The sequence below is a fragment of the Solanum pennellii genome, chromosome 4 (assembly GCF_001406875.1).
Source record: "Solanum pennellii chromosome 4, SPENNV200".
In the NCBI taxonomy this organism is placed as follows: Eukaryota; Viridiplantae; Streptophyta; class Magnoliopsida; order Solanales; family Solanaceae; genus Solanum; species Solanum pennellii.
The window spans coordinates 3424504-3439510 of record NC_028640.1 but is presented as its reverse complement, the minus strand read 5'-3'; the positions used below and the strand labels follow the sequence as shown (position 1 = coordinate 3439510).

At 31.4% G+C, this 15007-nt stretch overlaps 2 protein-coding genes across 3 annotated transcripts in view; one reads left to right on the top strand and one right to left on the bottom strand.

The window, feature by feature from the left end:
* The window catches only part of LOC107016417 (cytochrome P450 87A3-like), a 6004-nt gene extending 2060 nt beyond the window's left edge, over positions 1 to 3944 (bottom strand). The window contains exons 1-7 of the mRNA XM_015216893.1: positions 3904 to 3944; positions 3051 to 3185; positions 2378 to 2510; positions 1318 to 1467; positions 978 to 1235; positions 805 to 894; positions 456 to 534 (exon numbers count right to left, since the gene is read on the bottom strand). Coding sequence (XP_015072379.1) covers positions 456 to 534; positions 805 to 894; positions 978 to 1235; positions 1318 to 1467; positions 2378 to 2510; positions 3051 to 3185; positions 3904 to 3944 — 886 coding nt within the window. The remainder of the gene's footprint in view (positions 1 to 455; positions 535 to 804; positions 895 to 977; positions 1236 to 1317; positions 1468 to 2377; positions 2511 to 3050; positions 3186 to 3903) is intronic.
* A 1047-nt stretch (positions 3945 to 4991) lies between these two features.
* On the top strand, positions 4992 to 11913 carry LOC107015795 (inositol phosphorylceramide glucuronosyltransferase 1-like). 2 transcript variants are annotated; one of them, XM_015216208.2, is made up of 10 exons: positions 4992 to 5555; positions 6963 to 7083; positions 7770 to 7955; positions 8182 to 8345; positions 9132 to 9239; positions 9481 to 9618; positions 9697 to 9801; positions 10054 to 10321; positions 10413 to 10536; positions 11502 to 11913. In XM_015216208.2, the coding sequence occupies exons 1-10, from the start codon at positions 5328 to 5330 to the stop codon at positions 11641 to 11643; spliced, it is 1584 nt and encodes a 527-aa protein (XP_015071694.1). In that variant the 5' UTR covers positions 4992 to 5327; the 3' UTR covers positions 11644 to 11913. The 2 variants fall into 2 exon arrangements, with proteins under 2 accessions (XP_015071694.1, XP_015071693.1); XM_015216207.2 differs by having other exon boundaries at positions 10036 to 10321.
* The last annotated feature ends 3094 nt before the right edge of the window (positions 11914 to 15007 follow it).

Sequence of the window (15007 nt, the reverse complement as noted above, 5' to 3'; positions counted from 1 at the left end):
CCAAAAAAAAATTAATTTTGTTTTTTTAAAATACTATAAACTTCAAATTTTTATTTTTTTCACTTCTACCCCCTCCCCCGGCCCCACCACCACTACCCCAAAAAAAATTGTTTTTAATTTTTTTTTCAATTTCATAAATTATTTTCTACTCTAGTAAAAATAAAAGATGTCTCTCAAAAATATTTTTCATACATAAATCAAACAGTAAAAATTATTTTCGAAAAATATTTTCTACTCACCAACCAAACATGAGAAAATAAGTCCAAAATCTACTTGTTTTCCAAAAAAACATTTTCCATGAAAAACATTTTCCTTCGTACCAAACACACCCTAAATGTGAATGATACATTTTTTCATTTATTATTGTCAGAAAATGACTTACTTTTTGTAAAATATTTCTATCGTATTTAACATATTTTTGATCTTAATTTTTTTTTTTTTGACATATATCATACCGTTAATTGGAATATCCTTTAATGCTCGACGAAATAATCCAGGTGCAATATTTCCCAATCTTAGAACTTCATTAATAACCTATATAGTATATTTATACATATGATAAAATAAGAAAGGAAAAAAATATTAGCCACACTATAATTATAAGATAATTATAGGAAAATCTACTGATAATATAAAAAAAAATAATCATTGATAGTGTCAAATATCTTTATAAATTAAATCAAACAAATATAACTTAAATTATATTTGATGATTTTCCTTTTGAATAGTTTAATACTATAAAAATTTTACATCGTCGTCAACATATAGAAATTAAACTCGTTATGTTATAAGTATAGAACAAACCTGAAGCGTAAACGTCATGGATTTATAGTCATTCCAAGTGAGAGGAGCATCCAAATTCTCTTTATTCTTCAAAATTAAGTCATGCTCAACCTAAATTGTATAATTTTTAAAATATAAAATCGGATCGCGTAAAAGAATAACTGTTTATAATAAGTAAAATTTAAAATACTTACTATTAATTCCTCTAGGACATGATGATGTTCAACAAGCAACTTGAAAGACAAAGCTAATGTAGTTGAAATAGAATCAGAAGTAACAAATAACAAACCAAACATCATTTGAACTATGTAATCTTGTGTTAAAAATTTCTGAGAATCCATGTCTTTTAGAAGATGATCAACTAGGTCTTCCTCTCCTTCGCGTTTTTTCGTAGATGACTCGATTCTTTTTTTCAGTACGTCTCTCATTGTTTCACGTACTTTTTTGTGAATCTGCATCAGAGTCCGTCTGAATTAGCTGATAAGTTGTTCTTTTTGTTAGAATGATTGAAATAAATATTATTTTTTTTAATACCTTTAAACATTTATGATGAGAAGTTCCAGGAAGATTAATTGGGAATGACATTAAACCTTCTACTAAGTCTCTAAACATGTCACTTATATTAAATGGTGCATTTTCAAGATCACCACTGAAAATTTGTTTTGCAGCAAAATCTACTGTCATCTGCATTATTAGAAATAGAAAAAAAATATATATGTCAAACATCATAAATAGACCAAAAAAATTGTAAAAAAAAAATGCACCTCAAAATGTGTTTCCATTAAATTAAAAATAATAATAATACATAGATATTTTAATTTGATGTTAACTGACTAAACGCTCTTAACATATCGTATATATATGTACATCTACATACCTCAACTCGTATGTATTATTATGTTAGTTAAACACTCCAGCTTTCAAAATAATCATCTAGCTAGAACACCTCAAAAATTTATGTATCACGTCATCGATACATGTACACGCACTACAAGAGAACTCTGAATTACATGAAGATTTTCTTAGAAATTAGTAATGAAAATATACAGGAAAAAAAGTTTAATGCGAATTTTCATACTATTGCCCATGTAATTCAATTTTTTATAGTGACGAGACAATTGTGAGAATCAGTTGAGGTGTTTAGATGTATATTCTCAAAGTTGGAGTGTTTAGTTGTTCTAGAGTATGCACATCTAGACAGATCAACTCGTCTCGATTGTGCCAGTTGAACACTTCAACTTACAAAAAATAATCATCCAAACACCTCTGACATGTGTCACATCAGCATTGATTATCCACGAGACGCAATTAAAAATAAGTTAAACTGTCTAGATGTGTAACAAATCATTTTTGTAATTTTCTAACACAACTTCAAAAAACAAAACATATAATAAATAAAGTTTTGGAATTTACTTACTTTAATGGCTGCACTTTTTACTTCAAGAGACTCATGAGTTGACCACTTTTGAAGAACCAAATTAATAAAATTTTCCATTTGAGGAAGTAATTTATCCTTTAATGCCTCCACACCAAAATGATTTAATGTCAAATTTCTTGTATATTTTCTTGAAGAATGTGTATTTTGTTCAAATACTTCAGCAAAAGTGTCTAATGACCATGTTTCCACTAATTTACCATCTTGTTTAAGAATAAAACTATTAAATTCTGGATCAGCACTTATAATCACTGGCCTTCCTGCTATATTTGTTTTAAACATTTGTCCATATCTGAAATAAGTAAGAAAAAAAATTATCATATTAATGTAATAAACAAATTAAAGTACAAAGCAACACTTTATCTGTTTCAATTTACGTGAAGTCATTCTCTTTTAATAACTATTTGAATATGCTTTACCTGAATCGCGAGTTTTTAAATGCAGTCTGTGTATATATCATACTATAGTACTCTTTTCAAACCTCACGTGTAAGGTTACATTAAATATATTATCATGTTAAATATGTGAAGTATTTGTATGGCTATAAAACTTATGATATTAAATACTATGTTACGAAATTTGTGTGACTATAAAAACTTTTCATTAAGACAAAGTGAAAATTATAAAATGAATTCATTTCCAATTTTGGTAGAAAAATTCTTTTGAAACAAACTAGAAGAAGAACGTAAGAAATTTAAACTGAAACGGAGGGTCAATAGTGCTATTTTTAGTCGGATGAATACAATTACAAACACATTTCAAAAACTCAATTTTTTCATTTCAAAACTATAACGTTTAAATTCTGAATCTGTCGGTAAGAACGTGGACTTACTTTTTAATTCTATTTTTCAAGAATGGAGGAAGATCCAAAGAGTGACTTGGAAGTATCAATTGAAGTGTTTCCCCAATGAAAGGTAATCCCATTGAACCTGGTGGAAGAATTCCATTGCATTTTGGATTTCTCCATCTATAAATCCATTTAGTAACATAAATAGTTAAAATTGTTACCACAAAATACCAAACTCCCAATAAATTTGTCCTCCTTATTTCATCTTGGAAGGAGGTGAATAGAGTATTCATCGTCGTAAAATTACACTGTAGTGAATTTAAATCTGATTAAAAAAACGAAAAGTAGAAGAGATAGAGATGAAGTTTTTCACTATCTAAAAAATCTATTGTATAGTGCATTATATAGTCTTTGTGGTGATTACTCCAAAGATTAATTTTTTTAACAAAATTGTTGTTATGTGTTGACTAGAGGACATAGGTAAGGATCAAACTTCATTTTTAATTTAGAAAAATGATATGTTTATTCCAAAGTTTGGCATAGTAAGATTAAAAAAGGAATAAAAAGAATGATTAGGTTAATTTAAGGCATCAAAGTATTCGTATTTATATCAAATCGATAAATAAATATATAACACATAATATTGTTAAAATAAACATAAGGTATTTACTGATTGATACGAGACGGAAGCATAATACAAATCAGTTGTCATGTAGAATGAGTGGAGTAGTAGTATTTTCTGTATAATCACATATTAAAACTCAATCTTTTTCTCTACATGAACCAAACAAAAAACAGAGAGCTAATCTAAAAAAATTGTAACTAAATGAAAACTACTATATGAATTCATTTCGTTCTGTTTCATCTTGGATCTTCAATTATAGAAACATCTCTCTACCGTTTAACGGTAGTTGTGAGGTCTGCATACGTCTTACCCATTCTAGAGCCGTCTGCGGTGGAAGTTCACAACGCGCAAGAGAAAGGGTTTAGGGGATTGGGGGGTTTTGATGGATTTTTTTTTCTTCAGAAATTAACTAATAAAACTATTTAATGGTAAAGGTTTAGGAAAAAAAAGGTTTTATTTTTTAAAAATTTAGTTGTAGTAATATTTTTGGAGAAAAAATAGTCACTAATATTTACTTTATTAGGTTCGGTTCGATTTTGAAATTTATCGATTGTTAATATGTAGACATGCTAAATCGCAATAAAATAATCAATATACTGACTTATTAATTACTGATTTATCGATTATTGATTTAACCATTAAGATAAATACGATTGAAAAGATAATCAAGTTTATTCTTTTATGTAAAGTAATAATATTTCATATTTAGATAAACACGTAAAATTAATTGGTTCGCTTCTAATCTATTCAAATTTAAATTACAATAAAAATCGCTACAATTCAATTGATCCGCTATCTAAATTTTCATTTTATTATTGAGCGTTTGATTTCTCATATTATAATTTTCATTCTCATTTTTCTTTACCTTATTGTGTAATTGGATTATTCACTTGAGTTTCACAAAACGAGTTTGACTCTATTAGTTCTAAAGCTCACGCTGTATTTTATTTTGAGCCAAAAACTTGGGCAAAATACACCTTACAATCTTTAAATTTGTCCATTAATTTTATTTAGACATTTAAATCATGCTATATTTTAATTAAATATGTGATAAGATGTTCATATTAGACATTTCTAATATAAAATTTTAAAAACAGATTGTCTATATTCTCAAGCACTCATTATATAAATAAGTTAACAACTTAAAATGTGTCTCGCTTTCAATCACACACTAGTAATGAAAAACTTATGTATATTTCAATTAATTTTTGATATACACAATTAAAATAAAACCTTTTACATAACTAACTAATATGTATAACGAAAACTCGATTTTATAAAAAATATGAATAGAGAATGTCTAATACGAACATTATGCTTCTTCTAGTCTCCCTAACCTAATTAGAGATTGTCTCATTCGAATTCACGCGTTATAAAGTCTATTTTAAAAAATCACACTCTCGATTCAATTTTTTTATATCGAAATTTAAATACGAGACTTCTGACCAAAGAACATATGTTGGTATGACATGAGCACGTTGAGAGACGGTTGACAACTCCTATTTTCCAGAAAGACAGCCAAAACCAAAAGGGAGACGACAAACAAGACTATGAACATTGCTTTGGAGCAATAAAAATTCAAGAATCCATATGAACTTTGAAGAATTCAAAAACCCCAGTTGGAAATAGATCCCCTTTTTCAATTTCAATTTGAAAAAGAGAAAAAAAAAGTGATCTTTTTTTTCCACTGTAGTGTGATGAGAATCAGTTTTTTACGATTTGGGGTTTTGTTCTTGTTGTGTAATTGTTTGATTGGAGCTTATTGTTCCAAATCTGATGAAGCATATGTGACCCTTTTGTATGGCGATGAGTTCTTGCTTGGGGTTCGAGTACTTGGCAAGTCGATTAGGGATACTGGATCCACCAAAGATATGGTAGTTTTGGTCTCTGATGGGGTTTCTCAATATGCCAAACAACTACTCCAGGTAGGTTTTTATTGTACTCTGATCAAAGTTATTTTTGAGTAATACTGAATAGTAGTACAAGAACATAAACCCCTTGATCCCGAACTAGTTGAGGTCGGCTATATGAATCTTATTTTAATTTGTTTCATTTGGAGCCATATAAGATACTCAATTATAGTTTTTTGATAAGCTTGAGCTGGGAGATGTGAAGACCATTGAATTGTTATTGTTCTAGGACTAATGAATTCATTTTTTCGCCTTCTATGTGTTTGCTTATAAGAACATAAACCCCTTGATTCCAAAACTAGTTGGGATCAACTATATGAATTGTTTCGTTCTGTATCATTTGGATCCGTATGGGATACTCAATTATAGGAATAACTTCATTATAGAAATGAAATGGTAGTTTTTTATAAGCTTGAGCTGGGAATTGTTAAGGCAGTTGATTTGTCATTGTTCTAGGACAATATTTGCTTGCTTATTGAGGAATACTTAGTAATACTAGAAGAACATAAACCCCTCGATCCCAAACTAATTGGGGTCAACTATATGAATCCATTTCGCTCTGTTTCATTTGGATCCATTTTGGATATTCAACTACAGAGACATCTCTCTACCGTTTAAAGGTAGTGGTAAGGTCTGCATACATCTTACCAATCCCAGCCCACTAGGTATGTTGTTGTTGAGCTGGGAAATATAAAGCTAGCTGATTTGTTATTGTTGTTGAGCTGGGAAATGTAAAGTTAGCTGATTTGTTATTGTTTTAGGACCAATAAGTTCAACTTTTTATGTGCTTGCATGTTAAGAATAACTCAGTATTGAATCCAAGAGGATGACTCAGTGTTTGAGCCATAAGAGAAAAGCCTGGTGATTCAGTGTGTAAGCCCATCTATCCAGCTTCCGTGAGCAGGTTTTTCCCATCACTTGCATTGTGGGTTTTAGCTGATTGCCTTGTGGATTAGTGAAAGTACACACAAGCTGAGCCATAAATATAAATTGTTAGAAAAAGAAAGTTCACTTCCTCATGGGTATTCTAGAGTGTAAATTGATGAATGTTGAGTCAATTGCTTTATTAGTGATCTAGGACTAGTATAAGTGAATATTAAAATCTAAGTCGAGTGCTGCTCAATTGTTAGAACTAGTAAACTGGGTCTATCTTGAAGATATGTTCTTTTTTCTATTCCTAAACTAAATTACTTTGCACTCTTTCCAGTCGGTAAAAGCAAATCGTAAAAGTGGTACCCGTGAATTGTGATTTACTTTGCCTGGGTGAAGTCCTATTATAGTCTTTGTTTTAGCTGTTATTCTTTATTGTAGAATTTATTCATAAATTAATTGTCTATCTTTTTGTTTATTATGTAGCTATTTCTAGGCGGTGCTTACATTCCTGTTAAATGGTTGTTTTGGTGTTTGGTTTCTTTCTTACAGGCAGATGGTTGGATTGTGGAGAAAATTAGCTTACTGGCAAACCCAAATCAAGTGAGACCGAAGAGGTTTTGGGGCGTCTACACAAAGCTAAAAATATTTAACATGACCACTTACAAGAAAGGTAATTCAATGTGTCAAACTTCAACCTAAATGCTAAAGAAAGAAAGGGATGTAAAATAGAACCTTGGATATTCTTAGGTGTTTCTTAACTTTGGCTTGATGTATTTATTGTCTTCTTGATGATTTCCGAAATTCTATATCGTGTTATATAATGGATTGTATAAATGGTCTAAGTTATTTCAGTGTTCTTCTTCCAATTATATTCCTTTACTTCAAACGTCATTTATCAGCCTGTTTTTTAAAAACTGATGTAGCTGCAAGTACATCTAGTATGTAATTGTACCAAGAGTAAAAAAAAAAGGTGAATATATCTGAAGATTAAGAGAACCATGTTCGGCTTCCATAAAACTTTAGATGTAATGTGTCTTGAGCAATTGGAACAGCAACAATAACATACCCAGTGTAACCATAGGTGGCTCGAGCAATTATACTGGTAATTTTTTGTTCTTGAGGCTATGCGTGTTCTACCAGGCTCTAGGCTTTAGTACAATTAAGTCATCTATTGTGTATGCTGTTTAAGGGAAAAGCGATGGGTATGTGAAAGATAGAGACCTAGCTTATTTCATTACCTGAATATTTCAAACAGATATCTCATTACTCCTGTAGTTCTCTTTTCTGCTAAGCATTATGTATATGGTTTTCTGACTTGTAGACCTTATTCTTGCCATTTCTCCCTTGTTTTGGCAGTGGTGTATCTTGACGCTGATACTATTGTTGTTAAAAGCATTGAAGATCTGTTTAAATGTGGGAAGTTCTGTGCAAATTTAAAACATTCTGAGAGACTGAATTCTGGAGTCATGGTGGTTGAGCCATCAGAAAAAGTTTTTAATGATATGATGAGCAAGGTGACCACTTTGCCTTCTTACACTGGAGGTACTGTTTAGTTGTGAACTGCTTTGGTTTTAAGGTTATATGTTGTCATCACATCTTTCTATAGTCCAACTTATGTTTCTATTGAAAGATTTTATCTTTTATCATCTAATAATTTTAGTGAGATATTTTACTAGTTCTGATAGTTCGTTGCACAGATTGTTTTTTCCATTGTCCTAATGGTGAAAATATTTGTGTTTGACAATTGTTGTTGATTCTCTTCTAACAGGTGATCAAGGTTTTCTCAACTCCTACTATGTTGGGTTCGCTAATGCTCAGGTTTATGAGCCAAATTTGCCGTCAGATGTCTTAAATTCCAGAAAGGTTCCAGAAATGGAGAGACTTTCTACTCTTTACAATGCAGATGTTGGCCTCTACATGCTTGCTAACAAGGTATGTGTAGGTGCAAGAGACTGTCCTTTCTTTGAGTGTGTTTTTAGTTGGTTGGTTTGTGGTGTGTAGGCTTTAGCATTTGATGAAATATGGACCAAATACAGTTAGTTTTTACACTCTTGGGCAAGCTTTAGTGCTTTCCTGGACCCCGCACACTGCGGGAGCGTTAATGCACCAGCCTGCCCCTTTACTCTTAAAAGGAAGGATTAAAGCTGCCATTTTTGTTAATATAGGAAAAGAAGAAAAAGTTGACTTTCATGGGATTGAAATATGCTGCTGTAGTATAGGCTATAGCAATTAGTTATCAACAATTAGTGAAATTTGATTGGTTCATACTATATATTTTATCCATAGAATAGTCTTTCCATGGAAAGAGGAATTTTAGAGAAAGCTGCACAAACTATTTAGGAGAACGTGCTGCTAAATGTGCATGGTATTAATAGAAGGTAGTCAATGAAGATATTTTGGATGGCCAGAGATAAGGGAGGAAAAGCCTAATGCTTGGTACCTTCCACCTCAAACCATAAAGTGGGAATGGATCATTGTCTGACTCTTGTTTTCTTTGGAGGACTGAACTCGTTGGTCTTGCCATGGGGCGTGTACCATATCCCAGAAAAAAAAGAGAAGATTTTCTTGGATTACGGGAAGTATTTTCCTGCTGAAACAAATGAGAAGGTTTCATATTAGATGAACATAGGCAATTGTTTGCAATAGATATTTTCGGAAGTGCATTAAATTTGCTTCCTTGTTTTGACCTTTATCTTTTCATAATTGATGTATCTGCAGTGGATGGTGGATGAAAAAGAACTTCGAGTTATTCATTACACACTTGGCCCGCTTAAACCGTGGGATTGGTGGACGTCTTGGCTGTTAAAACCTGTTGATGTCTGGCAGGTATTCTTGGTCTTCTCTCCTCCAGCTGTTGCTAGTGCTCTTTGCATTCTCCAAATGTGGTCGTCTTTTTCCTGCACTAGGATGCTCCCTGGTTCTATCCCACACCCATCATAAAAACTTTTTTTTGTGTCTTCTTCTTTTCCATCTTGAAGATAAGGATGTCTTTAGATGTGGAAAAGGAGGACTTCTGTACTTGCCAATACAAGATTGTGTGACTTTCCTATGTTTGCCTATGCTGCAGAATGTCAGGGTACAACTTCAAGAATCTCTACCTGGAACTAGAGGCGGCAAAAATTCCAGAGATGAACTTCTTGTCAAATTTCTTTATTTGCTTCCATTGCTTCTGATAGCATTTTGTTACTATCGGTCGTTCTTACAGGTTGGTGATTTTAAAAAGAGTTAATTACTTAGCCATTAGTCAAAAATTTGAAATATTTCTAAAAGATGGCTTCTGCAGACACAATCACTATGGCACCATATCAGACAAATGTACTACAAGGTCAGAGGAGGTGTCCTAGCTTATGCCTCTGTTCCTCCATCTGCCATCAGCTCCAACCAGCAGGTACATCTCTCCTTCCTCTCAGTTGTTGAGTCTTCAACATCCTGATTAAGTTTTGCACCTTCCTTTCACTATTCATAAATTGGTTATCTTAGAATGCAGAGGCCTTAAATTCTTGCCTTCATATTGACATATTTTGGCTGCTGAAATTAATGACCATATTTCTACCATAATATTGATTTACTTATTGATAAATTTATGTTGCTTTTTCTCACATAATCTTAAAATGATAAACAGTTCCCAAATGGTATGCAGTTGAAGATGCCTACTTATCTGGGTGCGGTATCTGTCTGTGTCTGTTTTGCTGCTGCTCTTGTGTCCCTTGGTCTTCCACTTTTAATCATTCCGCGCCAAGTAATGCCATGGACTGGTCTCCTCCTTATGTACGAATGGACATTTACACTTTTCTTCCTCTTGTTCGGAAGTTATTTGCACTTAGTTTATCAGTGGGGAAGGGTTGCGGCAAATCAACCTGGTCAATTTCCGGCTCATCCTGTATCTTTGGATTATGAACCTGGAAAAGGTTCGTTCATTTTACCAGATCACCGAATTCTATTTTACTAAATTTGTCGGTGCATTTCTTCAGTGTTGCTGCCTACTTTTTTGCTTTGTAGGTCATCAGCGGCAACAATCATGTTGTGACAATGCAGCATGGTACTATGGGTTAGGGATGGCATTTCTTGCCATTGCAGCCCCAGCATTGCCTGGTGTTTTTGGAGTCACTTCTTTGTTTTTGAGGTACTCCCAACAGGATTTCTGCATTTCAATGAATTTTGTGTCATTTGGTTGTTGTCTATTCGAGCTGGATTTGAATTACGTGATGGCAGTTGGTGTCTACTTGCCATGTGGTTTCTTGGTTTCACCTATAAAACTAGAATCTCTTAAGTATCTATACATGTGTAGTTATAAGTTATATTGCAATATATATTTAAATGGACTCCTAATCACATCTTTAACTCATTCATGAATAAGAAAGAAATAATACGGGCGAGAAAAGACCAAGTAAATTCAGGCTTTTAAAGTTAATTCAGAATTTCGCATATGTTATATTTTGAAGGCCCAGTAAGCCTAAAAGAGGCTTTAGCAACCATTCTTATTAGACGACTGTCTCATATATTCCTCTTATGTTATCGTAGTGAATTGCTTTATATCCTATATTTTGCCGTCTTATTTTCTTATAAAATTATGCTTCAAATTCTTCTTTTCTTTTGAGCCGAGGATCTATCGCAAACCACCTTTCTACCCACAAGGGTAGGGGTAGGATTTGCATACATCCTGCCCTCCCCGACCACCCTCGTAGGATTGCACTGGATATGTTAGCATAGTGTAGCTTCAACAACATTGCTGGGTTGTTATGTAAGCCATCTTCTATGACCGCGTAGCGTCACATAGTCTGATCAACTCTATGAATCCTTAACTTTTTGGTGCATGTTTTCTTTTATAATTTCATCACTCAGGTAGAATTTCTTGGTGATGCTGTTGGCTTCTCCGAACGTCCAATTTCTCACCCTCTCCTTTGTTTTCTTGTCCGTCTTTACAAATACCTCTTCTTGTGATTAGGCACTAGAATATCTTTGACGTAAATAGTCAAATAATATCTCCCGGGTAGACATTGGTTGAATACGAATATTCATATGATGTGATGTAAGTGAAACATCTACAGAAAAACTGTCGTAACGTTTCCTTCTTATGTTTTTCCACAGGTTAGGTTTGATGGTGTTAGGCGGCCTTATTTTGACGTCCTTCATGACATATGCTTCAGAGCATCTATCGATTAGATCATTCGCGAGGGGCTTTGAAGAAAGGAACACACCAAGGAGTAGGAGTGTATGTTTCTTATGTTGATCATGTCAATATTTTTGGTTTTAGCTTAACTACAAGCAATCATCTTCTTGATCTCATTTGTAACTTGTTTTGACATATTCTTCCTAGTGAAAATATGTAGGGAAATCATTTATTACTAATGTGATTTTTATATTTTTTGTAAGGTTAAAAAGGTCCATGTTTTCTGTATATGCTTCTTAAATTTTGATTGATATGGATGAGGATTATTTATCAATTCTCAAGTGTTTGGAACACTTCCATACTGGTAGTCAATAGTATTTACTTTTTATAGCTTCTTTCTCCTTTGATTTATGTAAATATTTATGGTACTTTATACTTCGATTATCGTATTATTTTTGTTGTAGTTATTTTTTCTTCTTCATTGTCATGCCTTGTTTTAGTATTTTGCTTGTTTTTTGGTTCTATCGGAAAATAATATCTCTACCTCTAAGGCAATAGTATGCTCTGTGTACACACTACGTTTGTGTCTTGTTGGTCAAATGAGGGGGTAACAAAGACTAGAACTTTTTGTTGGTATTCGTTTTGAATTCTGATTAATTTGATTTGAATTTACATACAAAAGCTCTTTAAACAATTGGACCTACAATGCTACAACTAGTTGATATTCTCAATCAATCACATTTACAAATTGGAAAAAAAATTAGACAGATAAAACTGCCTATTTATTGGGACCTCAAAAGTGAAACATCACATTCCATAGTTGTCATTTTGTTTTAATTTTCTTGTGTGTGTGTCTTTATAAGTGGTTTAGACAAAGAATTATTATCCAAAATGAACAATCAAAAAGCCTTGTCATGTACCAAGAATTTAACAATTCTAAATTATAAGATTCCCCTATTTTTTTCTACCATTTAATCAAGTTTTTTTTTGTTTGAATGTCTCTTATTTTGTTATCTAAGATGATTGGATAAGGTTTTCTATGTGTGTTGGGGAGCATCTTTTCCCATTAACTCATAACCAACTCTTCACTATGAGTGATTATTTGATGCAAAAGATTGACTTATTGTGAAAAAAATTACTTTCTCCGCCTCATTTTACGTGACACTCTCTTTAGTTCGTCTTAAGAAAACTGTTATTTAATTATACTTTGAAATAATTAGCTTTGAATTTCCGTATTACCCATAATGAAATGAATATCAACCACACAAATATCCAAGTTTGTTTTAAACCACAAGCTTTTTAATTTTTTTTTCCTTAAACATTAGTTCAAGTCTAAGAATGTTACATAAAATGAGATAGAAGGAGTACTGTTTTCTCTGTTATAATTTATGATATTTTTTTTTAAAAATATTTAATAATATTATCAACAAGTTTCATATATTTGGCTAAACATTCATAGAGGTGCGCTTTTTATTAACGATGGTTGTGAAACATTAAAAAATCTTCTTATATTTCTTAAATTTTTAACTATGAAATTAGTTGTGTTCATCGGTTCTTCAAACTCAACTTGTGGTGAATTCCGAGAGACAAAGTTAAAATGCAATATTCTTTTATCATACTTCGAGATGCTCCTCCTCGACGATGAAAGAGCGAGGCTGGCCATGATAGTTTTATTTTGATTTACTCGTTTGATTATGAAAGACTGAATATCAGCTGAGTTCAAATTAAAAGACACGTTCATCCGAATAGATTGAATTTTTTTAACAGCTGAATAAAGTATACTCCAATCTCAAAGTTTGGAAGTCTTTTTCACTTGTTCCAAAAGGAATTATTTTCAATCACACATTTTGTTTATGCTGGAACACTTTAATTAATATTCATTTATTTGTACCAGCATATGCTATTTGTGCCATGTGCATAAGAAGACAAACTTTGATTAGAAATCTAATCATATATAATAGAAACAATATGACAAACTAATGGATAAGAAACATATTATAAGCATTTGTTATTTTATAATTAATTAATATTTTTCATAGTGAAAGAGATGTATTACCTTTATTTTTTTTAACTTGTAAATAAGGATTTAGGTGGGATTAATAGAATATCTTCATTATTAATTAAAGATTTTAAGTTTGAATTTTAATTCGCAGAGGTTAAGTTTAAAATTGATGAATGATCAGTAATTTTTTTAAATTGTGTTAATAGTGTGTAAATTATTAGGGATAACTTTAAGAAATTTCATTAATTTAGTAGTTAATTACTTAGGTTCACGCTAGTTTATAATCTTATGAATTTAATCAGATTTTCGTGTTCAAATAAGTCAAGATTGCCAAAGTTCGATTCAATTTGTTATAGGTACACCATATTCAAGTGAATTAATATGCATATGCAAATCTCGTTCGCTTCTCCTATCTCGCTCCGTAACTGTTTTTTCATACACAAGTGAATCATACCGAATATATGTATCAAGTGAGATTCATGTGTATCTGAGATGCATAGATAAATCTTGTTCGCATCCCTCCTATCATCCACGCTTTCTCTCCTTACTTCAGTGTATCTGATAGCTAAAAAATATGTATTCAGATAATCTGATATAATATTACTAATCAGTGAAATAAAATTTTAATTATTTCAAATTAAAAAAAATTAGTAAATATGATAAAAATACTTGTATAATTAAAAGGTACATTTTTTAAAAATAAATTTTACGTGATATAAATTTAAATTATTAAAAATTATCAATACGAACATTGAATACTGAATACTTAGAAAAACAATCTTTCTTCTCACTTGCCATGTGTCATTACTCTTTCAAATAAGCATATTAAATGAATATTCTTAGGTTATATTTGACAAGATACTATTATAGATTCCTTGATTAATTAATCTCAATTATTGATGATTAATCAAGCACATTTTTGATAATATATCATATACTCATTTTAGAAGAGAATTTAAAGGCAACTAACCTAAGAAATACAGTTGTATACTAGTATAATATTTAGTGTGATTCATACAGTTTAGAAGCGGAATTAAAATTTGAAGTTAATATATTATTTCGATTCACGAGTTAATATTTATGAGAGAAGTATCTTTCAAACTTAACGTGAATGACTAGTTTCATCTTGAAACTATTACAACCTTAGACCCTTAGACACACGTCTTTACTTGACTAACCGAACTTAAATAAACCCATAATGTTGCAACATGAGTAAAATATACCCCTAAAATCTTATCAAGTTTATGAGTGTTTGCAACACTTCTCTCGTCTTTTTATCAAGAGTGATTATACTCCTACAAAAATTTGAGACAACTTGTTTTGTCATGTGACAGATCAAGATTGTATCGATGATGTATCTAAGTTTAATAATTCTGATACAAAACTAATAATTTACACTAAATATAAAAGTATTTACACGTATAAACATATAATTAATTTGTTATTATATATATATATATATATATATATATATATACACAC

Bases quoted from the DNA above. Each gene is read 5' to 3' on its own strand.
- LOC107015795 (XM_015216207.2), top strand. From the start codon at position 5,328: ATGAGAATCAGTTTTTTACGATTTGGGGTTTTGTTCTTGTTGTGTAAT. The intron at 9,802-10,035 runs GTACATCTCTCC...AATGATAAACAG, and splicing joins CCATCAGCTCCAACCAGCAG to TTCCCAAATGGTATGCAGTT. The intron at 10,322-10,412 runs GTTCGTTCATTT...TTTGCTTTGTAG, and splicing joins GGATTATGAACCTGGAAAAG to GTCATCAGCGGCAACAATCA.